Source organism: Heterocephalus glaber, unplaced genomic scaffold, assembly GCF_053883595.1.
Source record: "Heterocephalus glaber isolate CG9 unplaced genomic scaffold, H.glaber_assembly_v1.0 deba00001757, whole genome shotgun sequence".
Classification (NCBI taxonomy): Eukaryota; Metazoa; Chordata; class Mammalia; order Rodentia; family Bathyergidae; genus Heterocephalus; species Heterocephalus glaber.
The window spans coordinates 837,489-862,630 of NW_028258454.1; the positions used below are offsets into that span (position 1 = coordinate 837,489).

Genomic DNA, 25,142 nt, shown 5'->3' on the forward strand with positions numbered 1-25,142 from the left:
ATGCAGGAGAGATGGTTTCAGTCAGGGGTTCAAAGAAAAGATGACATTTGAGCTGGGTCTTAAAAAACACACAGGAGTTTGCTAGGCAGGAAAGGAAGCAGGAGTATCACAGAGGGAAGAACAGCTAGAAAAGAGGCAAAAAAGCAAAAGAGCCTGGCCCCCTGCAGGGCCAAAAGGCAGCAAGAGGACCATGGAGCTGAGCTCTTTCTCAACTGTTTCTGTTAGACAGTGAGCAATGAAATGGGAAAGTAGCTGTGGCTCGACTGTGAAGAGCCTTTCAGACCTGCCAAGAATTTCCACTTATCTTTTAAAGCCAGGAGAGCTACAGAATTGTTTCTGCAAGGGGAGTTGAGAAGAAGATCCTGGCAAGTGTCTAAGAAAGCATCAGAGCACAGAAAAGAGAGGCCCTAAGACGAGGCGGGACTAAGCCACAGTGGTCTGGTGAGGGAAGACAACCAAGCATAAATTAAAGCTTCCAAGTACAGGGGATAGAAACAAGAGATTCAGATTTAACAAAAAAACGATGAACAACAGGTACACTAAGTCCTCTCAATACACACTGCTGACTAAATGGAGGACTTTGTGTAACACAAAAGCTCTGGCTGTAAGATGTTTGAGTTTTCCCTTATGCACTGCCTGTTTCGTTTTAACATCAGGATATGAAAGGGCAACAAGACATCTTTTTATAACTAGGTCTCATAATGTTTGAAATTCTTTCTATTATTATAATAGAGAAGAGTGAAATGGAGGGGGAAATGCATCTCCTTAACAGAAGACCATTTTCTAAGCAAATGTGTTTTTCAAGATATGCAAATGTTGAGTCTAAATATGCTTGACAGCATTCCTTAATTTAAGCATTTTTAGTGTCAAGAAAAATCATTTAATATACAAGCACTGCCTTTAGAGATACAAAGAAAAAGCAGCAAGGTAAAATAAACTAGACATTTAGCACTTATGGAAAAGAATGCCAAAAACATTAAGAAGTGGAGGTAGATGTGTCTTAAGAACATGAAAGGGGTGTGTGCACATGTGCGTGAGCATGTGCGTGCACATGTGCATGTATGTACATCACATATTAACAAGGTTTTAATCGCTCATATTTCTTCACCAAAGCCTTGAATTTTGTTCTTTTTTTCCCCAACAGAAAAATAATGGTTACCCCAAATGTGTTCTCTTTATGTGACATATAGCTTTAGTAAAAATTAATTCACTATCATCTTTGCTGCCCAGAGCAGCACTGATCAGACTCAAGGCTCAGCTTCTTCTCAAAGTCTCATTTGTCTACCTTTCCTGTAATTCGCTGTGTGCTGCCGTGGCTCCCAGGAGACTAGGACTTACTGCAGAGGTTCTGGAAAGTGTCATTTTTTTTCTGTCTTCTAATACTGAAATCATGGAACAGCTCTTTGAACACCAAGTGATAAATAAATACACAATGGGTTATTAAGAAGTGAGGCCTTGAGGTCTGTGCATGCCCTGCCAAGGTCCCGAGTCACGCAGAAAACGTAGAATCAGCCCGTGCCCTGGCAACAATCCACTGGACCCCCACCCTCGCTCCTCTGTACAGCCACCTGGTTCCACACTACAAAGACGCAGAGGACACCGGACCACCAGACCATGGTACTGATTCCCGCTGCTCCCGGCCCAGAGGTAGGGGCTTCTGAGCCGCTGTCTCACTACTCCTGGTCCACAGGAAGGGGCTTCCCTGCCACCATCCCTCCCGCTGCTCCCAGCCTGGAGGATAGGGCTTTTGGGCCATCTTCTGTCACACTGCTCCTGGCCCAGAGGAAGGGGCTTCACAGCCACCATCCCTCCCACTGCTCCCAGCCCATAGCAAAGGGCTTTTGGGCCACCATCCCTACCACTGCTCCCGGCCCCTGTCCCACCTTTCCCAGCTCAGAGGAGGTAATCCGTGCAGGTGCCAACAGCGCCCCCTGCAGTTGAAATGAGAAAACGCGTAAATAAGTCTCAAAACCAGACTTCCAGATCACCTACAGCAACCCCAAAGGGAAATGAGATGGAACACTCTGATACTCAACCACCTGGACCCACTGAACTGGCAACAAAAGGGGATCTGGAAAAAAGGAAATCAGAAATAATTTCTCAGATAACAGGAGAAATTGTGACCCTAGTGCAAGACATGATTAATAAATCTAGAGAGGAGCTCAGGAACATGATGGAATCCCAACATAAGAAACAAATGGAATCCATAAAACAGATGCAAATAGATTACCAGGACATGAAAAACTCCATTGAAAGTCTACACAGCAGAATGAGCCAATGTGAGGACAGAATTTCAGATATAGAAGATAAGATGGCACTTAGTGACCAGGAAAAGAAAACTTGCTTCAAAATTATAAGGGAACATGAGAAATCAATCCAGCAGCTGCTAGATGATGCAAAGAAGAATAACATAAGACTGATTGGAGTCAATGAAGAAACAGGAGAGAGTGCACATGACATAAACAATCTCTTCATAGAAACAATGGCAGAAAACTTTCCAAGCAGGGGAAAAGAGCTTGACATACAGATAAGTGAGGCATATAGGACTCCAAATAGCCTTGATCAAAAAAACCTACACATAGGCATATAACTGTTAAGATTGCAGAAACTCAACAGAAGAACAAAGTTCTAAAAGCAGTTAGAGAAAAGAAACAAATCACATACAAAGGAAAGCCCATCAGAGTCACAGCAGACTTCTCAACACAAACCATCAAGGCAAGAAGAGCTTGGAGTGACATATTCCAAGCCCTAAAAGAAAACAGCCTCCAACCCAGACTGATGTACCCTGCAAAACTATCTTTCAAAATGGATGGAGAAATAAGATACTGTCATGACAAAGAGCACCTTAGGAACTTCGTGACTACCAAACCAGCACTCCAAAGAATTTTACACAATATCCTAGGAACAGACATTGAGGATCACAACCCCAGGAAGCAAAGCAGAATGAACCCATCTGGCATGACAAGAAATTAAATGTAAAGGGGGAGAACCCAACAAAAAGAAAAAGTCATGCCAATGACAAGTCAATATGTTTCAGTTATAACCATCAACGTTAATGGTCTCAATTCACCAATCAAAAGAAATAGACTGGCAGAATGTGTCAAGAAGTAAAATCCAACAATATGCTGCAGACAAGAAACACACTTAATTCAAAAGGAAACTCTTAGACTGAAAGTTAAAGGGTGGAAAACAATACTGCATGTGAAAGGAACCCGAAAAAAACAGAAGTAGCTATCCTCTTCGCAGATCAAGTAGATTTCAAACCAACACTGATTAAGAGAGATGAAGAAGGACACTACATCCTTGTAAAGGGAAGAATCCAAGAGGAAGAGATGACAATCATAAATATCTAGGCACCAAACACTAGTGCACCCAACTATATAAAACAAACACTAATGGACATGAAAAGTCATATATGGACTACTACAATTGTAGCAGGGGACCTCAACACCCCACTGTCACAAATAGATAAATCAACTAGACTAAAAATAAGTAATGAAATACTAGAACTCAATCGAACTCTTGAACAAATGAACTTAACAGATGTTTACAGAGTCTTCCACCCAATAAAATCAGAATACACATTCTTCTCAGGTGCACATGGGTCATTCTCCAAAATAGACCACATACTCACACATAGAACATGTTTAAGCAAGTGCAAAGGAATTGAAGTTATTCCCTGTATATTATCAGACCATAGTGCGATGAAATTGGAGATCCATAGCAAAAGAAACTCAAAAAATTTCATAAACACGTGGAAATTGAACAACACACTTCTGAATAACCAATGGGTCACAGAGGAAATTAAAGAAGAAATCAGACAGTTCCTTCCATTAACTGACAATGACAACACAACATAACAGAATCTATGGGACACAATGAAAGCAGTCTTACAAGGGAAATTCATAGCAGTGAACACGCATATTAGGAAAACAGAACGAGCCCAATTAAACAACCTGATGCTGAACCTCAAGCTTCTAGAAAAAGAAGAACAGGACAACCCCAGAGCTCATACAAGGGAGGAAATTATAAAGATCAGAGAAGAAATCAATGCAATGGAAACTAAGAGAACAATACAAAAAATCAATGAAGCCAAGAGTTGGTTCTTTGAAAGAATCAACAAAATTGATAAACCCTTAGCTAACCTTGTCAGAAAAAGGAAAGAAAAGGCCCAAATCCATGCAATTAGGAATGAAAAGGGTGAAATGACAACAGACCCAGCAGAAATCCAGAGGATCATCAATACCTACTTCCAGAACCTATACGACAATAAGATGGACAACAAAGAAGAAATGGACAGATTTCTAGATACATATGAATTACCAAAGTTGAGTGAAGAAGACCTAAAAATTCTGAACAACCCAATATCAACCAATGAAATTGAAAATGTAATAAAAAATTATCAACTAAGAAAAGCCCGGGCCCTGATGGCTTCACTGCTGAATTCTACAAGACATTTAGAAAGGAATTGCTGCCACTACTGTTTAAACTCTTCAGTGAAATTCAAAGGGAAGCAATACTCCCAAATTCATTCCTAGAAGCAAGCATCACCTTGATCCCCAAAGCAGAAAAAGACCCAACCGAAAAGGAGAACTATAGGCCAATCTTACTAATGAACATAGATGCAAAAATTCTTAATAAGATAATGGCAAACAGAATGCAGAAGATCATCAAGAAGATCATACACCCTGATCAAGTGGGATTCATCCCAGGGATGCAGGGAAGGTGCAACATACACAAATCAATCTATGTAATACACTATATCAATAGAGCCAAGGACAAAAACCATATGATTTTCTTCATAGACCCAGAAAAAGCATTTGACAAAATCTAACATGTATTTATGATAAAAACCCTACAAAAAATTGGAATAGATGGTCTCTACCTCAAACTGATAGAAGCCATCTATGAAAAACCAACAGCCAATATCATACTAAATGGTCAAAAACTGAAATCCTTCACATTAAAATAAGGAACAACACAAGGATGTCCACTATCACCACTCTTGTTCAATATAGTTTTGGAAACATTAGCCACGGCAATTAGACAAGAGAAAGAAATAAAACGAATAAAGATAGGAAATGAAGAAGTCAAATTGTCATTATTTGCAGATGACTTGATACTCTACGTAGAAGACCCCAAGAACTCCACCAAAAGTCTTCTAGACTTAATAACCAAATTCAGTCAAGTAGCTGGTTACAAGGTCAACACACAAAAATCAATAGTTTTCCTCTACACCAATGACAGACTCACTGAGAGAGAAATAGGGCAAATAATTCCTTTCAAAATAGCATCCAAAAACTGAAATACCTAGGAATCAACCTAACGAAAGAAATCAAAGACCTCTTCTCTGAAAACTATGGCACTCTGAAAAGACAGATTGAAGATGATATCAGAAAATGGACAGACATCCCCTGCTCCTGGGTAGGAAGGATTAATATAGTGAAAATGGCCATACTTCCAAAACTGCTCTATAGATTTAATGCAATTCCAATTGAGATCCCAGCAGCATACTTCATAGACCTCGAGAAAACAATCCAAAAATTCATTTGGAACAAGAAGAGACCCAGAATAGCAAAAGCAATTCTAGGTAACAGAGACATGGCAGGTGGGTATCACAATCCCCAACCTGTACTCTACTACAAAGCTACTGTGATAAAAACAGCATGATACTGGCAAAGAAACAGACCTGAGGACCAGTGGAACAGATTAGAAGATGCAGAAATAACGCCAGACACACTCAGCCATCTCCATCTTTGATAAAGGAGCCAAACACCCTCACTGGAGGAAAGATAGCCTCTTTAATAAATGGTGCTGGAAAACTTGGGCTTCAACTTGCCAAAGATAAAATCTAGACCTATATCTCTCACCATGCACTAAACTAAAGTCAAAATGGATTAAAGATCTAAATATTAAAATAGAAACTCTGAACCAGTTGGAACAGAGGTTAGGTAGAATCCTTGAAGACATCGGTGTAGGAAAAGATTTTATGAACAAAACCTCAGTTGCCCGTGAACTAGCACAAACAATCAACAAGTGGGATCTCTTCTTATTAAAAGGCTTCTGCACAGCAAGAGAAACCACCAGCAGTGTGAAGAGACAATCCACAATGTGGGAAAAAATCTTCACCTGCTCTTCCTCAGACAAAGGTCTACTATCTCGAATCTACAAAGAACGTAAAAAGATCAGACCTCCCAAATTTAAAGACCCAATCAAAAAATGGGCATCTGAAATGAACAGACATTTCTCAGACAAAGAAGTAGGAATAGCAAATAAATACATGAAAAAATGTTCAACATCACTGGTCATTCGAGAGATGCAAATGAAAACAACGCTGAGATTCCACTTCACTCCAGAAAGAATGGCTGCTATCATGAAATCCACCAATAACAAATGCTGGCGGGGCTGTGGGGAAAGAGGAACCCTGCTCCACTGCTGGTGGGATCGTAGACTGGTGCAACCACTGTGGAAATCAGGATGGAGATACCTCAAAGAACTAGGACTGGAAGTCCCATTTGACCCTGCTATTCCACTGCTGGGGATCTTCCCCAAAGAATTAAAAGAATCATACCACAGTGATATATGTGCACCCATGTTCATAGCAGCACAGTTTGTGATAGCTAAAACTTGGAAACAGCCCAAATGCCCATCAACTGGAGACTGGATAAAGAAAATGTGAGGTTTTTTATAAAATGGAGTACTACTCAGCCATAAAAAATGAGAAATTAGAGACATTTATAGCTAAGTGGATACACATTGAGGTGATACTCTTAAGTGAAATAAATAAGACACACATGTATAAATACCAAATAGTTTCTCTGGTGTGAGAAACTGAAAGTGTAAATAAGGACTCAATGTATAATAGGTAATGTGAAATAGGAAGAAAAGGGGCAAAGGGGAAGGAAGTGGGAGGGCTAGGGGAAAGGATAGAAGGGAATGGGATTAATATGAGAAAATGGAAAAATAGGAACAAAATAGTTGTAAATAGGGAGGACTGGAGGGGTTGAAGGGAGGGCTGGGCAAGGGTGAAAAATAAGAACCAAGAGAGACTATGTAAAGGTGCAAATTTCCAATGATGAATGTCATTATATTGGATACCTAAAATGTACCAATGATTAGAATGAATAATCGATAATGTAAAATAGGAAGGAAAGGTCCAAAGGGGTAGGGGTAGTGGGAGGGGCAGGGGAAAGGAAAGAAGGGAAAGGAAAAATGATGAGAAATGGAAATAAAGTCTTTGTAAATAGGGAAGGGTAGAGGGGGTGCAGGGAGGGCTAGAAATGGGGAAAAATAAGAACCAAGACGCATCATGTAAAGGTACAATTCCCAATGAGAAATGTAATTGTGTTGTATGCCTACAATGTACCAATAAAAGAATTTAATAAAAAAAAAAGAAAAGAAGATTAATTCACTGTCAACTGGACAAGGAAATAGAAATTAATTAAAATGAGAGATTGACAAGTTTAAGTACAAAACCAAAGAAATGCCATTTAGTATCAAATGGTTGTCAGTTCATATTAGCAATATTGTAATACTTAGAAAAGTAAAAACATTCTAGAGCATTTTTTAGGTAAAAATATTCACAAATTTTCATGTGTCCAATTTTCTTACCAACCATTATCATCCTTGAATGGCTGAAGCATAAATAATCAAATAGACATCTACAATATCCACTGGCACTATAAATCCATATATCTTTGAATAGGAAAAATAATAATATTTAGGAAAATGTATAATTTTAAAAATAAATGAAATCAGGAACAAGGCCTCAGTATCAGCTTCAAGACCCGCCTGGAGCAGCTGAGACTCACTGCTTTGTGAAACTGATTACATGCATACATCTGGTCCCACGCTGGGAACTCCAGTGTAGCAGCTCCTGAGGCCCAGGGTCTACGATTAAACAAACCTCAGATGACTCAGGCACAGACAGTGTGAAGAACCACTGGACCAGAGGACAGATTGCTATGAAGCAAAGGTTCTCAACCCAGGCTGCAAATTAGAATCACCTGGGAAGTTTTAAAAATGCCCAGATTACACGTTAGACCAATTAAACTAGAATCTCAGGGGATGAGATTCAGGTATCAGCATTTTCTAAAGCTGTCCACCTCTATTTATATGAAACTATTATTGATTATGCAAATATTAATACACAAACTATTTTCATAAAACGTATTGACAATATTCTGTTGAATAGAATTTTGTATAGGTAAATAGGGTTCATCTGAGTAATTTCAATTATGTAAAAAAGATTGTATTTCTAAACCAAATCCATTTTTATATATCTTAATACACCATGTATGCAAATTTCTGATTTTACTCTATGCAATTTCACAATTTGAACTGGTATGGAAATAAACTGAAGATAATATTTACAATTTATAAATTCACATTTAAAGTTACATTGAAAAGATTAAACTTTAGGTTCAACCTGTAGGAGAGACCTCAGTTCTTGTGAAGGGACAAAAGGAAAAAGGGTCAGATCAGCATGAGAATTTCAACATCAAGTGCTCCAAAAGCTAAACATATGGGCTAGGGAGTATCAATTTGCCCAGCATAGGGGAGGCCTGGGGTTTGATTCCCAGTACCACAAAAAAAAGAAAAGAAAAACAGAAGTCTAGTTTTTCTAAAAGCTTTCTAATTTCCTGTTGAGTGTTTTCCCTTTCTAAAGAGTGAAGATGGGGCTGGGGATTTAGCTCAGTGGTTCTGGCGCCTGCCTTGCAAGTGCAAGGACCTGAGTTCGATCCCCGGCACCAAAAAAAAAAAGAAAAGAAAAGAAAAGTAGGTGTTTGTGGTTAAAAAGTTCCTTCTAAAGAGTGAAGAATCAGACTGAGTACTAAAAACATCAAAAAAACAAAATGAAGAGTAAGATTCCTTCAGGTTAGCTGAGCAGAAAGTGATGATAAATATGACTATTTTTTGAAGAGAGGTGCAGGAACATGCCATTAAGATTACATAAGTCCTAAGATTGCTCTAAGCAGATACAGATTGATTCCTTCAACTACTCATATTTAACCAATAAGTCTAAGTTATCTACAAAATTTTTGTATGCAGTATGGAAAGATGGTCTAGATAGGGCTGAAAATACAGGATAAATCTCAAGGAAGCAGTCAAAAATCTACATTATGATAATTGTTATTTAGCTAAAGCCCATGCAATTTTCTTTCCAAGCTCTCATTTAGTTTTTAAAAGCATTGTGCCTAACAGTGAAAACCCAGTAGCTCACTAGATGAATTTTTAATTGACAGCTCATTTTCTATAAAGCATCAAGTTATAAAAATAAAGCATCCAGTCATGCTACAGTCCCAGTCGCCACTACATTGTGCCATGTTTTATATACTATACCTGTCATTGATTTCCTCAAATGACTTATGGGGGAGGTGGATGAAAAAGAGGCAGGTTGGGGAGACAGAAAGAGAGAGAGAGAGAGGTTAACAACAAAAAGAAAAACCAACCAAGAGCTTTAAGACCACACAGTTGGGAGACAGTTTCCCTCCACCTCCCTGGGGCCCCCAGAATGCAATCTTGGGTCAGTGGTACCCACTGAAGGACAGGGCTGCAGAGGCTCCAGTTCACAGTCACCTCCATTCCCTCTGATCTGCATGGATGACAATGGGTTGTTTGTACCTTGCTTCTCTCTATTTATTAACAAATGGCTCACCCTCCAAAATAGATTTCTCTGAAGCAAGAAAAACGACTTAAAATAGCTTAAATATACATCAATAATGTAAATCAGTGTTTATCTCTGAGTAGTTACACCTTCTCAGTGCTTTCTTGTATTTTCCAATTTTTCTAGAATGACTATATATCACTCGTATAAGGAAATTTTTTTTTCAATTTGTTACTTCTAGAGAAAAGGAAATATTCTCATCAAACAAAGATGATGTTCTTGGGGAACATAAGCATTTTATTAATTCTATACTTCACAAGAGATGCCTGATTTAAAAACACTGAAGCTCTGCCTTAATGAAATATGAAGCAACCTAATGATTTAGTTCTCCTTCAGATCGGCCACATCTACTTGATCCAGAGAAATTTCTCCGCTGGAGGAGCCTGAGGCAAATGAAAAGCCCAACATTGCACTGTTTGTCCTTGATCTATTCCCCAGCCTCACTAGAGGGCTAAGAGGATGTGATCTTTTAACACCCATCAAAAGGTGGTGCTTTCCCCAGTCTGACCACAAGGCTTGGGGCCACCCTCTGGGGAACTGTCTCCTTGCTCCTGGTTAATCCTGCCTCTGTGGAGAGCCAGCATCTGCCTGCTGTTCTAGAGAATCATGCATGAGGCTTAGAGATCTGACTCTGGAACAACCAAGGAGCACCCAAGGAACCTTCTGTCTACAACTGCTTGCTGGAATTAGGGGACCTTGTCTTCAAGTAACCACTTGGAGAAATGCCACCACACTACCTGGGAGAAGTGCCACAATTTATGGCATCCTTTTGCATCAAAAAGTGTGCCAAAATGTTCCTCTGAGCTTTGGCCAGTCTCAAAGGGAATGGCTCAAGTGAGAGGACATCTCAGATTTCGAAGTAGAGAGAAAAGGCCCAGCAGCCAGTGAGAGGATGCCAGGAACCAGGAGGAAAGAATAAGGTTGTAAAGCTGCTTCCATTCTCTCTTAGAAAAATTCCAATCCCATGTGACAAGAAGGCCTGACTTCATGAATCTTTTAGCTGGATCTGGGCATTGGAACTTTCAGGATTTGTGGGGAATTTTCTATAGGTATCTTGAATACCCAAATAATTCTAAAATTCCAGAATTATATAAACCCCAAACTGAAATATAAATAACTTTAAGGAACACTAAACGATGAATTTTGAGTGTAGACTTGGAGCACAGTGGGTGCCTGTCACATCTGGCTCTTACCATCAGGAAGACAGTCTCGTCGAGCTCCTCGGCCTCCCTCACTATGGCCTCCAGGGTGTCCTTAGCAGTGTCCATGCTCTGCAAAAAGTGAACCATCTGGTCATGCAGGAACTCCATCTTCTTCTTCTTCACTTCCTCAAAACTCTGGGCTTTCTCATCATACTGCGCCAAAACTTTCTTCATCATTTCCTCATTCTGTTCTTCTAGCCTCTTCTCATTTTTGGTACAGTTTTCCTAGGGGGAAAAACAAAAACACTCCTGAGTGAAACAAGAAGTACACCCCTTTTTTCCTCCTCCTCTTCTTTTTCTTTTAAAGAACTGACAGCTGGCATCTCAGTAAGAAAATCAGAATTTTAGATTATAGACTGTGCACTTCATATTTAATTAACATTAAATTTCTAACCTACCAACCACATTAGCAATAATTAGTTTTTCAATAGAGATAGCTGTAAGTATCACCCAGAAGGTTTTAGATACTGAAAAACCAAAGCAGGGGGCATTTGTATGGAAGTCTGAGCCAGCTGAATTCCCACGTGATAAAACTTGAAAGTGGTATTATAGCAAGCAAGGAGCCCAGACCACCAGATGGTGGTGAGGGCTGGTGCTATTTCCTACCCTCCACCAAAATCACGGTGTGAGGGAGTGGGGTGCCAGAAAATTGAGCCAGGGTCCTAAATTCCCAAATGTTCTCCGGGGAAAGGCAGCTTCTCCTTTGCCCATCTAGACACACCCAGACGCGTAGCTACCTCATCAGCAAGGTTGGTTAGTGATGAGGTGATCATATAATTTACTCTCTAAAGGTGACCCTTTGCCCCTGGCCCTCTGCCATCCTTGATTGACAGGTGAGGGTGCTGGGCCCTGTCTGCACAGGTATGGAGCATCACTACCTTCTCCTTTCACTGTGCAGGGCGAATAACAGCAGCCAGGAGGGAATGAACTCATGGAGGACAGCTGTACCATGAGAACTGCTTGCTGGCCCTGCACATAGGCCCTGGGCAGTGCCTTCAAGCATTTTTGCAGGGCTAACCCAATGAGAGACAGAAAAGCAGAATAATGTACTTAACTCTAAGTCTCAGTTTCTTAGCTACTAAATGAATGCAATAACACCTATCTCATAATGCTGTTTGGAGGATAGATTAGGTAAAGCATGTAAAACCCTGAATATAGTAAATGCCTGATGACCACATGTCTGTTGCTATGGGCACACCCTTTGTTCTTAGGCAGAAAGTGGCACCCAGGCAAGACACCAACAACCCTCACTTTGAGGGAACAAAACCAGCAATGGCAAGCAACACACATACACACACACACACACACACACACACACACACACCAATTCAGATCACTTTAGCTCAGAATCATTTATTTATGATAAGGTAAAAGGGATTATGTTAACTTACCTCAATGGTATTAAAGAAAGATTCGATCTCACTAACAAAGGCCTCAATCCTCAAGGATTTTTCTTGTAAATTTTCAAGAAATTCTGCTAATTGAACCTGAAGAAAAGAATTACAGTATCCTTAATACATAACACTTGGGAAAAGAACTTCAAGCAGTGGGCTCCAATTTCCTTATAAATATATCTGGTAGAGATTTTTTTATACCATAGTCAACTAACAAATCTTTGAATTATTTCTGCTACCATAGCTAAATTGATTATAGAAAATTCTGTATGACAAACAACAAGAGGTTTGTAAGTGACAGCCCCAAAGTACAGAAAGACAGTTATATAGGAGAAACCTGAAATACAAATAAAGAGCAAAATAAATAATAGGAAAGCGGAAGATAGATCTTTAGCAAGCAGGAAAGGAACCAAGAAATGGAGGGAGGGTTGAAGGAGGGAAGGAGAAGGGGACTTAAAAAGAATTAAGATGCGTTATGTACATGTACCAACTCCCCATGAGGAATGTAATCATTATGTACTGCAAACATGTACTGATAAAATAATAAAAATTGGAAAAAAAAAGAAAAGACCATTTATCTTCTCATGCAAAAAAAAAATTGACTTCTTGGTAAACTAGTGAGCTTATTTAAATGAGCCACAGATTTGAATGCCTTCTCCTTAGTAGTGCCTCATTCTAAGCAGCCTTCCCACTACACCAGCTCAATATACATAAGTAGTCTACTCACATTTGCACCTGTAGCCTCAGGAGCACAGGAAGGCCTGCCCATGCAAAGGTGATGGACCCCAGCAAACCAAATAACAGAAACTGCCTACTAAATGGACATAAATGTCCTAAAGACCTTCAACGAGTTAAAATACTCAACTAGAACATAAATGGGGGCAGTGAGGGAGGATGTTACCTACTTTAACCAGAGTTATGAACCTAGCAATGTATCCTGGTAGACAAACTTAACAAATTCACTGTCTGATTCCCTCCCCATCAAATGATGAAGATGTTACACTGAGGAAGCACTTTCAAGGATCTGTCCTCTCGGTCCCTACTTCCAGAATCTCCCAGCCCTTCACTCCTATCACACACCCATTCTTTCCTCAGATTCTTCTTATATGTGTGCCTTTTCCCGTGTATTCTCTAATTCTGGAATGTTCTCCAGGCCCTTGACTGCTAGAAAAGCTCTCACATGTAGGGCTCAACCAAGCTTTGGGCTTTAGAAATACCTTCCACAGCCCTCCCCATACACCCACATCTGTGTGCTCACGTTCCATACTGATCTGGGGAATCTTAAATATCCATCTTCCTATTTTCTCTTTCTTCCCATTCTCAGTTTTAGCTCCACTCCTGACACATAACAACAGGTCAATCAACTCTGAGAAGGAAGCAACGGAGTGAATGAAGAAAGAGAAAATAAGCTATCACGGTGGGAGCGGACCTGGAGGAGAAGCAAGGACTTGGGTTACCTGTAAATGCAGCCATCAGTCCCTAGGGAGGAGCAGGATACCACCTGTAAGACGCTAGAGAACTCTCAAGTCACAGCTTTTTTCGATTGATTTTTGTTTTTTAAAAGTTGCCAATCAACTTTTACTCTTTGTGGTTATCTCAATGAAATGAAGCAATATCAGACAAATTGAGAAGGATTAATTCAGTAGGAAAAATGCCCAAGATTCCAATATGGTATGTTATTTAATCAAAGCAGTCTGACAATTATTTAATAGTGACCGAATTGAATGATCACTTTGGGAATCACTACCATTGGCAAGGCACTGAGCCATGCAATATGAATGTATAGTCAAGACCAGAACTCTGGCATGGACAGGCCTGAGTACCAATCTCAGGCTGGCCTTCCATGACTTCGGGCAAATCACTTACTCTCTGACCTCATTTCCTTATCTGCAAATTGATGACACTGACTTGACAGGGTTGTAGTGAGAATTAAAAGGCATCCTGTATATAAAGAACTCAGCACAGTTCCTAGCATTGAGAAAATGCTGAGTTCTTCTTGTTTTCTAATTTTTAAGGTCATCGTGGCTGCTAGCAGGGGAATGGATTACAGAGGTGGGACCAGGGTGACCAGCTAGAAGGTGATGAAAAGATAGACAGGAAGCTCAGAAATTAAATGTTGATTTCCAACAGCATCCCTAGGGAGGTGCAGAATTTATAACCACACACAGAAGGATCTTCCCAGTGACTAACTTTGTACCTAGATTAGGGTCTTACAGATACTGTCAGAGACAATGCAAAGGGTTTTCATTTATAACATAAATTTTATAAGCAAAACAGGAAATATGAAAAAAATCAGAATTAAAAATCTTACCTATTTTGTTTTATAATAAAATTGCCCTATGTGATTATTTTATAGAACAACACTATAGATGGCATAAGTTATATTTTATGTTCAAAGGTATATTATTAAGTCTAAAATTATTTGGTATTTTTATAATGTTAAGATGCTATAAGATGATAAGTTCCCCAAAGTCAGTGACTCCGTGTTATTTCCTGGTAGTCCCCAGGACCTAGAAAAATGTCCAGCACATAGTATATACTCAATAAATATTTGTCAAGACAACCTCAACTAAATTCTTGGGGAAATATTCTCAATTTGCTTCCAGGCTATTCTCCATAAAGATGCATAAAGATTCTGCATATCCTTATGCATATTCTGCATAAAGATATCAAATACTGGTCCTTTTTTAACTGAGAAAATGTGAAGGTGAATATATATTTTTTCTTTAAAAATATATATTACAATTTAAAGTTAACTTGCCTTAACAGCACATATAGCTGTGTCAAGCGTTGAAACCTCATGGTCTTTGTGGGTGCCAAACACCTTGTCCATTGTGGAAATTGGGCTTTTGCATGTATAGCAATATGTGTCAATCTGGGACTTCTTCGGTTCCTTTTGTGCCTTCTCAGTCACTAACTCTGATGACAACTGGTCTTGTTCTGTCTTCCCTCTGGCCAACTTGTTCTGGTCAGTAGATGTATTCTGTTCTACCTCAGTAAGAAGTTCACATTTCCTGATGTGTTCAACAGATTCCTTTCCTTGAGGCAACACAACTTCAGGTGCAGATTCTGAATATACCTCATCTGATAAAGTGTCCTGACTAACCACTTCATAATTCAGGGATTCAGCAAATTCATACTCATCCTGCACAGGGCTGTTGCGGAGCCTCTCTTCGCTTGGCTCAGGTGGGACCAGTATTTTAGGTTCTTCTTGTGGGGTTTCTGGAATATTAGTTGCACCTGACACAAACTCTTCCTCTGGGAAGGACACTTGCGTTGGGACATTCTGACTGACCTCTTGGCTTATGTTTCCTGCTTCATTATCCTGACTGCTCACTTCCGCTACACTCTCTAGAACATGGCGGCTATCTTGAAATGGAACCGCATAGCTTATGTTCTGGGTAACCACTCTGACCTCCTCAGTGATGGGAGCTTTCTTCTGTTCTGCTGTGTCATTAGAGGTCTCCACATGGCCTATGGCTTCTCCTTCTCCGTAAACAACCTTCTGTTCTTCCAAACTCTTTTCCCAAAGAACAATTCCAGACTTCCTCCAAATTTCCCCTTCTGCAGCTATCAGTTGATATGAATCACTCTTGCCAACTGGTTTTTCTTCTAGACCTTGGCCTTGGTCCTTCTGCGTTACAGATGTGTCATGCAGAATGTCATCTCTGAGTGTATACTTCTCAAAATACATTCCTGTTCCATCATCAGTGTCAGAATTTCTGCTTGGAAATGATGCCTCAGAATTCACACTGTCACCTTCAGAAGCTGTCTCTCCTTCCTTCTTTTTCTCCCCAACTGCCTCTTCGTACAGATCCTTATATAAAAATGGAAGTGCAGGTGGCTCCTCCAGGAGTTCAGGATTAACAGCTTTGACAGTGTTCGGAAATATCTGGGTTCTGGATAAAACCCCTTCCTCTAAATCAAATAAAGGCATCCCAAGTGACCTGGAGTCCACATCTCTGTTTATGCTCTTTGAAGCATTTCTGTCAGCTGATTTTTGAGTAACCAAAGACTTTTGCATCTCTGGCTGAGATAATTTGCTGTGGTCCTTTTCCAGTCCATAAAAACTTTCATCTAATTTTACCAGGTCATATTCTTGTTCTAGGACACTTCCCTGGGAACTTTCTGGGAAAGTGAGAGTTTCTTCTGTAGCTTCCTTTGAGATCTCCTCCTTCATAGTTAGTTTCCATGGAGCTTTCTGTTTTTCTGGGTCTGGGGAGATGTTATAATCAATCAAAGTATATTTTTCAAAGTAATCCTCTTCACTGGGAATTGTGGGCTGAATGAAAGCTAAATCACCAGTGTCTGAGTCCATGGCTATCTTCTCTTTTGTAACATGAGCTTCCTTTCCTTCATTCTTCAATGACGTAACTTTTCCTTCAGAATCTTCTAGCTTGCTCTGTAACATTTTATGACAAACAACTGCCTCACTATCATCATGAAGGAATATAGTTTTAAATGAAGTTTTGTCTTCTAAATACTCCAAGGTATCTTTCATTTGTTCACTTTCTTCCTCATCCACTGAAGGAATAAAGGCAGGTGCATGAATATTCAATATCTCACAACCTTCAGAAATGATACTGAAGGCACTCTTCTGATCTTGTGAAAGATCAGTTGGTTTGCCGGTCACTGTGGACTCTACCTTTTTTGCATGTGCATATTCGGGCTCCTTGAACATTTCTTTAGCAGATGTCATCTCATCAGCTTTGCTTTTTGAGGCACTAATTATAAATTGAGCATAGTTGCTTCCTGCTGCAGAGGACAGTTCATTTATGTGAGCATCTTCCACATTCTCCAAGGGATGCTTTGAAATAAGAACAGATTGCTTAAGCATCTCAGATGAGTGATCTTCAGATGTCTGAATAGTTTGGCCTGTAGGGTGACCTGGAGTCAATTCTGTCCATGGAATTTCTTGTTTCTTGGCTATGTTAACTTCTGGACAAACCTCTGGAACAAGAGTTTGTGGTTTTACAGATGACAGCAAATATAGTGGCATTTCTAAGCTCTTTGTATCATCAGAAGGATGATCTACAGTACTTCCAGGGATTAGAGATGGAGATCCTCGACTGGTGCTTTCTTTTGTGGTGGCTACTGAACCACCTGTGGACAGCTGTGACAGTGTGAGCTGTCCCTTTTCCTCTCTGTCACCTGCCAGATATCTGCTTGACTTTTCTAATACCATATTTTCTTCCTGAGGGAAAGGATGCTTATCTATTTCATCACGATAAGGAAGATCCACTGGGCACAAAGTCTTAGTTTTCTTCACAAAACTTTTACTTTCTTCTAATGGATGTGGTTGGCTTTCTACCACCTGTCTTTCCTTGATTTCTAGGTGAGCCTCTGAAAGCACACTTTCTGGTTTTTCAGTAATCGATGGTGTTTTAATTGACAAAAATGGTTGTATTTCACCCAAAGAATGAAGAGAAGAGATAACTGGCTCTTCAGGCATAGACCTAGCCACATTCAGAGAATCAGGCTGATTTTCCTGCTGCTTCTTTCCTTCCAAAAATACCTGTGACTGCTTTTCTTTTTCTTCTCTGTTCTCTTCCTCAGAACAAACAATAATTTTGGCTCTTTCCTTATGCTCTTCATTTGGATAGATGTGCTCCAGCCTAGCAGCAACTTTTGATTCTTCTAATTCAACAAGTCTATATTCATGTGTCATTTGTGATTTCACTACTTTTTTATTTTCTCTAAGCTCTAAGGGAGGCACTACTTCTTGTTTGTCTGCCAGGTCATTCTTTTCTGCCAAGGTATATGATCGAGTTTCCAAGTTATCTTTGTCCTCCGTTAGGCTGACAGGACCAAGTTTTACTTCCTCTTCAGAATGTTTCAAGGAAGTAGGTTTGGGAATTTCTTTCTTTAATCTGTCTTCACCAAAATCAATTAAACTGCTTTTTGATTCTTCTACTGGCAAAATTATTGGCTCTGGCTTCTCTGATTCTTTCATGATATTTTTACTTGTGAAGGTGAATGAATCTGATTTTAGCTGTTGTGACATCTTATCTACTACATCAAATGAAAATGATTTTTCTTTTTGATCACCACTTAGTTCTTCCTTAAGAATAGAAATATTCCAATTAGATAGAGGAGCTATTGCTGGCTTCTGGTATCTTTTACTCTCAGTAACATGAGAAGGAACATTTTTGGTTTCTTCCATAACCAATTTCTTATCAGGTTGAACTCCAAAATGTTCTTCACTATCAGCAGAAGTGATTAAGTCTATGCTCATTTTCTCTGAAGAATCTGGAGTTTTATTCTTCCCATAATCTTCACTAGACACCTCTGGTAATGAATGATCACCTGGTTTCTTGGTTGCATTAAAATCAGCAGGACTCTTACCTTTTGGCTCTATCATAGTCACTGCTTTTTCTACAGAGTGACTTGGCTGAGTGCTTAATTCTTCTTTTTCAGGAACTTTGTCATCTGAGGTGCTTGATCCAAAAAGTAAACTGGACATCCATGATTTGAAAGATGAAAGTCCTTTCTTTCCCTTTTCCTCAGGAAGCCTTTGCTCTGTCATCTTCGGCTTCTCATGCAATTGCTGTGTGACTTCCGGTGTCTCTGGTGGTTGAGGTTCTTCGTTTGCTTGGATTGAGGGGATGGGTTTTGTTTGAATGGGTATCTTTACTTCAAGCACTGGTTTCCTTCCTTCAGTCGCCTCATCTATAATCTTTGTCAGAACCATTTTTGATTCTTCTCGTGGCTTCTCTTCAAGTAACGGAGGAATGCTCCTGCGTGCTTCTTTCTCACTGCCCAGTGCAGGTTCCACAGCTTCCACCAGGAAATGGGATGCTTTGACCGGAAAGGAGGTGATTTCCAACTTCATCTGTCCTGCTGACGGACCAGACACTGGTTTCTGGGTGGGTGTTTCAGGAGGTAGTTTGACTTCTTCCCAGATGCTTTCTTTAGAAAGACTGGAAAAGTCTATGTTTGCTTTCTCCGGTATAAAACTTTCACTCTCCATGAAAGAATGGATCTGCCCCTTCTCTGTGTTTCTTTCCAAATTTCCAATTGGAACTAGAGGCTTTGGTTCTTGGACCAGCTTTATTTCTTCAAAAGAATAAGTTTCAGTTGATAAGGTTTCTGTATGACTCCCAGAAGCATCAGGAGTGGATGCTGGTGTTTGTAATGGCAAATGAGATTCTTTCACAGCCTGAGACAGAACCTGCTTTCCGATTTCATATGTGTGATCCTCATTGGATGGAGCAGATTGGAGCTGCCCTATCTGTGGGTCACTTCTGCTAGAGGATTTCAGCTGCTCAGCCTCAGTTGTTATAAATGATTGTGACTGTTCCCAAGGCAAATTCTCTTTCATGAATGGCAACTGTTTAATATTTAGATCTGGTTTATCTTCAAAAGAGCTGCTCACATCAGACAAATTAACAGCTTGATCTGAATAAAGTAATTTTTCGGGTTTCTTTTGTTCTGCAGAGAGGTCAAAAGAAGCAATCTTTGATGGTTCTGCAGCAGACACACAAAGTTCCCTGTTTTCTTCTTTTTCTTTTTCTCTGCTCCTAAGCTCAACTAGGCCCTTCTCCAAAACAGAACTCTCTGTATCAGTTATAAGACATGTTACTGGTTCTGTATCTATAGGCCCACTCTGTCTGCCTAAACCACCAGTGAATTCTGGTAGTTTTGATAGTTGGTGCAGCTTGTCTTTTTTCTCAGACTCCAAAGGGAGCTCTGCCATAGCAAGATCTTGTTTTCCTGACAGGAAATCCCCATGAACTGGTGAAGTAATGTCCCCTGCTTGTTTGTTCTTTCCATCCCCAAGGGTCAGTAGTGTTGGGACTAAGTCTTCTGACACTAAGTTTTCAAACTTGGGAGAAGAACTTGTCATGTCCTCATTTTTGCCTCCTGGAACTATGTGTTTAGGTGCAGGTGATACAGCGTGTGACAAAACAAGTCTAGTTTCTTCTTTCTCAATCCCACTCTCCAGGCTGAGTGAAAGCACAGGTTCAGGCCTTGATACTTCTGAGGCAGTATCCTGTGATGAAACCAAGTGTGTGGAGTCAAGAGCCACAGAAAATGAAAGACCTTGCTTGTCTTCTCCCTTTGCTCCCTCAGACACAGCTGAATGCTGAGGAGATGACACTTTGTCTACTGGCAATCCAGGCTTCACTTCTTCAGTGTCTACCTTTGACAAAATAGAGTGGTCCGAGGTAGAACACACACTTGGAGGTGAATCCATTTTGGTTTCTTCTTCCACTTCTGATGGAGCCAAACCTTTGGATAAAGAAGCTTTAATGCTAGAAGAAGCACTTGTAATCACTACCTTTTCCTCTTCAATAAGAATGGAATGCTCATCTACAGGCTTTAGGAGCACTGGAAAATCACTTCCTAATTCACCTTCTCCTGCTTTTGTTGGGCCTGGATGTTCTTCTACAGGGGTAGCAGGAGATGAATTTATCGGGATGTCTTTTAGTAATTTGGCAGGAAATGAATCCATCGGGATGTCTTTTACTAATTTGGTTAAGATTGAATCACACTTAGTTACAGGTGTGGTTGTTGAAGAGCTGGGTTCCATTTCTTTCTTTATTTCTTCTGACAAAGCTGAAAATGTTGGTGCAGGTGGACCATGTTCAACTTCCTTTTCTACTCCAGATGAGGTTGAATGAAGCCCTCTTGTTATTTTGGAAACATGTTCCACTTCCGTTTTCACTGCAGATAAAACTTCAGGTCCAGATATAGATCTTTCCTTTGGAGGTGAATATGCTTTAACTACTTTAGGCTCATTCTTTGACAGTGTGCTCTGTTCTAGCTCAGAAGGCACAGTTGGAGCTAAATTGAGATTGACATCCTTCTTTGGCTCACTTACCAGCTCAGGCAAAACTGAATTTTTTATCCCAGACCCTGGAACATTTGGAGTCTGAGGCTCCAGTTTTTGATCCTGTGACACATGTGCTGTAGCTTCTTGAGAATCAGGCACAGTTTCTTCCTTTCTGACTTCTGACAAAGCCATCTGTTCATCTGCAGCTTTCAGAATAAGTGATGCTTTGGGCTCTTGTTCTTTCTTAGTTGCATAGACTGAATCAAGTAAAACTGAATACTGAGATGCAGGTGAAATAGGTTTGGTTTCTTCCTTTGCCAAGGATGATTGTACATTTGAAGCAGCATGGGTTGTAGCTGCTGATGACTTAGCCTTAATTTCTTCCTGCTCTGTTCTATTGGTTAAATATGGTGGAATCAAATCTTCAGGCTCAGGCTCCAGAGATGCTTCAGTTTTCTGCTGTTGTGCCAAAATGAGATATTCAGATACAGATGTTGAGAATGTTTGAACATCCAACCTAGTTTCTGCATTGTCTGCTTCATCCACTGAAGATGGAAGGCTTGAGGCTTCAGGTATAGACATGATAGGGAAAGGCTCAGCTTTTTGCTTCTCTGATGAATCAAAATACTCAGGGATGGGTGTAGCAGCTGTTGATCCAGTCTCTTCCTCATCTGCTTCTGAAAAGTAGGAAAATCCTGAAACAGACCTTGCAGGTAAGAGGGAGTCTGGCTCACTTTCATTTATTTCTGTTTCTGGGATTCTGTATGGTGGGACTGAAACTTGTGATGCTGAGTCTGGGGAAAAAAGTCCACCATCTTCAGTGTCTTCATCTGACAAAACAGGGTGTTCAGATGGAGATGTTAAACACACTGGGGAACCACACTCAAATTCTCTTTTTTCTGTTTCTTGAGTTGAATAGGGAGAAAATGAGAATTCTGACACAAATGCAGAATCTGGAGAAAAGGGTCCAATGTCTTCTTGTTCTGATAAATTCATGGGTGATGAGGCACCTTTAAGATGCAGAGGGGATCTTTGGACAATTTCTTCTTCCTGGGACTCTGGCATTGCATATGGCGGTACTGAAAACTCAGAAGTGGATGTGGAAGAGGGTGAGTACCGCTCTGTTTCTATTGTCTCTTCTTCTGATAGGACTACGTGTTCAGATAGGGTCCCTGCATGTGGTGGGGCCTGGTATTCAGAAATCATCTCAGTTGTGTGGGGTGGGAGAGAGCATTCAGGTGCAGGGACCACATCTGGAGAACATGAGCCAACATCTTCCGTCTCTGTTTCTGACAGAATCGTGTGCTGAAAAATGTCTTTTAATTTGAATTGGGGCACCTCATCAATGATCTTCTGGGATTCTTGTGTTGCATTTAGGGGGACTTCAGATTTGGAAGTCAATTTTGAATTTAGTGTGAAATGCTCACCCTCTAGGTCCTCTTTTTCTGACAGGACCATGTGTTGCAGGATAGCAGCAGAAGGCAGGGGTCTCTGGGACTCAGGAGTCTTCCCTATCAGGGGTGGTGAGAGAGAGCGCTCAGACACAGAGGCCACAGCTGGATCCTGTGACTCAGGGTCTTTTTCTTCTGACAGAATCACGGGCTCAGAAACATCTTTTGATTTTAATGGGGACTTGTGGTCAATTGTTTTCTTCAGTGACTCTTGTGCTTCATGCGAGGGAACTGAATATTCTGAAGATGTGGAATCTGGTATGTAATGTCCACTTTCTGAGGCCTCATCTCCTGAAAGGACCATGTTCTCTGAAGGGAATGCAGAAAATAGCTGTGACAGGCCTTCAGAAGGCTTCTCAGGAGTGGGTGGCCAGAGAGAGCACTTGGACACTGAGGCCACAGCTGGAGAACAAGGTTCAAACTCTTCATTCTCTTCCTCTGAGAAAACTGCACATTCAGATATGGCTTTTGCACTGGATGGAGAAACTGGATCAACTTCTTGCTTCTCTCGTTCATGGTTCAAATCCTGAGGGACTGAGTGCTCTGACAGAAAAGCAGAGTCGGTAGAAACAGACTCGATTTCCTCTCTCTCTTCAGACAAAGTGACATGGTCAGATGCTACTGTTGTCAGTAATGGAGGGCTGGGCTCCTCTTTTTCCCACATCTCAGGGGACAACTGTGGTGGGAAGGGCTGCTTAGAAACTAATGGGCTTTCTGGGTAATCGAGTTTTATGATCTCTTCTTCCAAATTAGAACCTTCAGGTTCAGGTATAGCAGCTATTGGTGGGGAAGCTTCCAGTTCTTCTTTTTCTGGCTCTTGGAACATGAGAGGCTCAGGAAGAGAAATGGGTGGCTCAGGCCTGGGTTCCTCTTTCTCTCCTTTGACACTAGAATGAGTGGGTGCCATGCATTCAGAGGCTGGCTCCATCCTTTCTAATGAAGTCAGCTCTAGTTCTTCCTTGCCTGGCTCAAGGCCTTCCTCAGTAGATGGTGACAGACCAGGTGAGACTGTCTCTGACAAATCCTTCTCTGCCTCCAGTGACATGGTACAGTCAATAAAATCCATGACTTCCTTCATAGCCTCATCAAGCAAGGCTGAGGAGACTGAAGAGTCCATCTCTAAAGTGATGGCTCTCTCTACCTCAGCCTCAGATTCTTCCTTTGCTGTCTCCTGGAACACAGTTTGTGATGCCTTCAGTAAAAGAGAGGAAGCCTTGATTTCATGGGCTTTTGCTTCATCACCTGGCTGCACTGACTGTGGGGGTCTGAGCAGCACCTCTTGTTCTGCTGCGTTGTTACTCAAATAATGGGAGGCTATGGACTCAGCTGCAGATGTGGCTTTTAGGGAGGATTCAACATCAATTTTCTTTTGATTTTCATGGCCAAATAATGAGGACAGGGACTTTGACCCTTTGGAGAGCACACCTCTCCAAGGGGGACCAAGCTCTCTTAATTTATCATCTTCTGTGCTTTGGGTGACTAATTTACTTGTTTTGGAAACTATGTTAGAATCATGATTTTCCAAATCTGGTTCTAGACTAATGGATGCATCTTTCCCTTTTCTGTAATGTATTTCTTTAATGACATAACCCTTTGGCAATGTTCCATAAAATTGCAGAGGGATTAATTCTTCTTTAACTGAATTAAACATCTTAATCTTATATTGTACGGTTCCTATGTAGACTGGCCTTAACACTAATGGTTTGTGTTCTTTGTATATTGCCCCGGTAATAAGAGGTGTATTTGAGGAGGTCTTCTTTTTTCTTGTTTTATCATAGATGCCAGGAGATGAATTCTCTTTCTCGATGTTTAGTGCCTGGCTTTCTGAAATGAAAGACTTGTCCTTTTTATTTGCTGGAACATCTTGAGATTCAAAAGAATTTCTTTTTCTGCTGCCTTTCCGACGCAATGATGGTGAGCCATGCTTTGACTTATGAGTTCTTTTCCGAACCTTTTTAACTTCATCCACAATAAAGGAAACACTTCCTGGAGGAGAATTCACACTTGACCCTTCCAGACTACACACACCAGAAGTCTGGCTCCCTTCCGAGGTCCATGGAGTAGAAGATCTGCTTGAATTGGTCTCCCACGTTATCCCACTGTCTTCCCGTTGGACTGTCACCATGGAAAAGGCAGGGTCGGACATGATGCACTCCTGCCTGGTCTTGTCCTCTTCATCCTGGTCTGATAACCTATAATGCAGAACACTATCCATAAGTATATATTATGTAATAATATGAATTTTAATTATTATAATAAGTAAATACATTACAGCAGATATAAGATTAATGTGAAATTAAAATACAGAGCTCAATGTTGTCATCTACACTAAAAATAGAGATGTATGTTAAAATATTAAAGTTAGGTTACCAAACACAATAACACCTCAGAGGCCAGAATGACTTAATGTCCCTCAAACTCAAAAACAATGCAGGGCTGGGAGTTTTAGCTCAGTGGCACTGTGCCTGCCTCGCAAGCACAAGGTCCTGAGTTCGATCCCCAGTGCCAAAAAAACAAAACTCAAAAACAATTCAGAGGGTCCCTGCAGCACCTCCCCCTCAGTGGCCTCCTGACCCCCGTGACCCTCACTGGGATCACCACAGTCCTCATCTGTCTCCTGTACCTGTGCCCTCTCTGTCACCACCGTCCCCA

General features: G+C 40.6%; 1 protein-coding gene across 1 annotated transcript in view; it reads right to left on the reverse strand.

Moving 5' to 3' along the window:
* The window catches only part of Cmya5 (cardiomyopathy associated 5), a 96,622-nt gene that overhangs the window by 35,004 nt on the left and 36,476 nt on the right, over positions 1 to 25,142 (reverse strand). Inside the window, exons 2-5 of the mRNA XM_004870225.4 lie at positions 15,025 to 24,682; positions 12,261 to 12,356; positions 10,861 to 11,094; positions 9,343 to 9,365 (exon numbers count right to left, since the gene is read on the reverse strand). Coding sequence (XP_004870282.3) covers positions 9,343 to 9,365; positions 10,861 to 11,094; positions 12,261 to 12,356; positions 15,025 to 24,682 — 10,011 coding nt within the window. The remainder of the gene's footprint in view (positions 1 to 9,342; positions 9,366 to 10,860; positions 11,095 to 12,260; positions 12,357 to 15,024; positions 24,683 to 25,142) is intronic.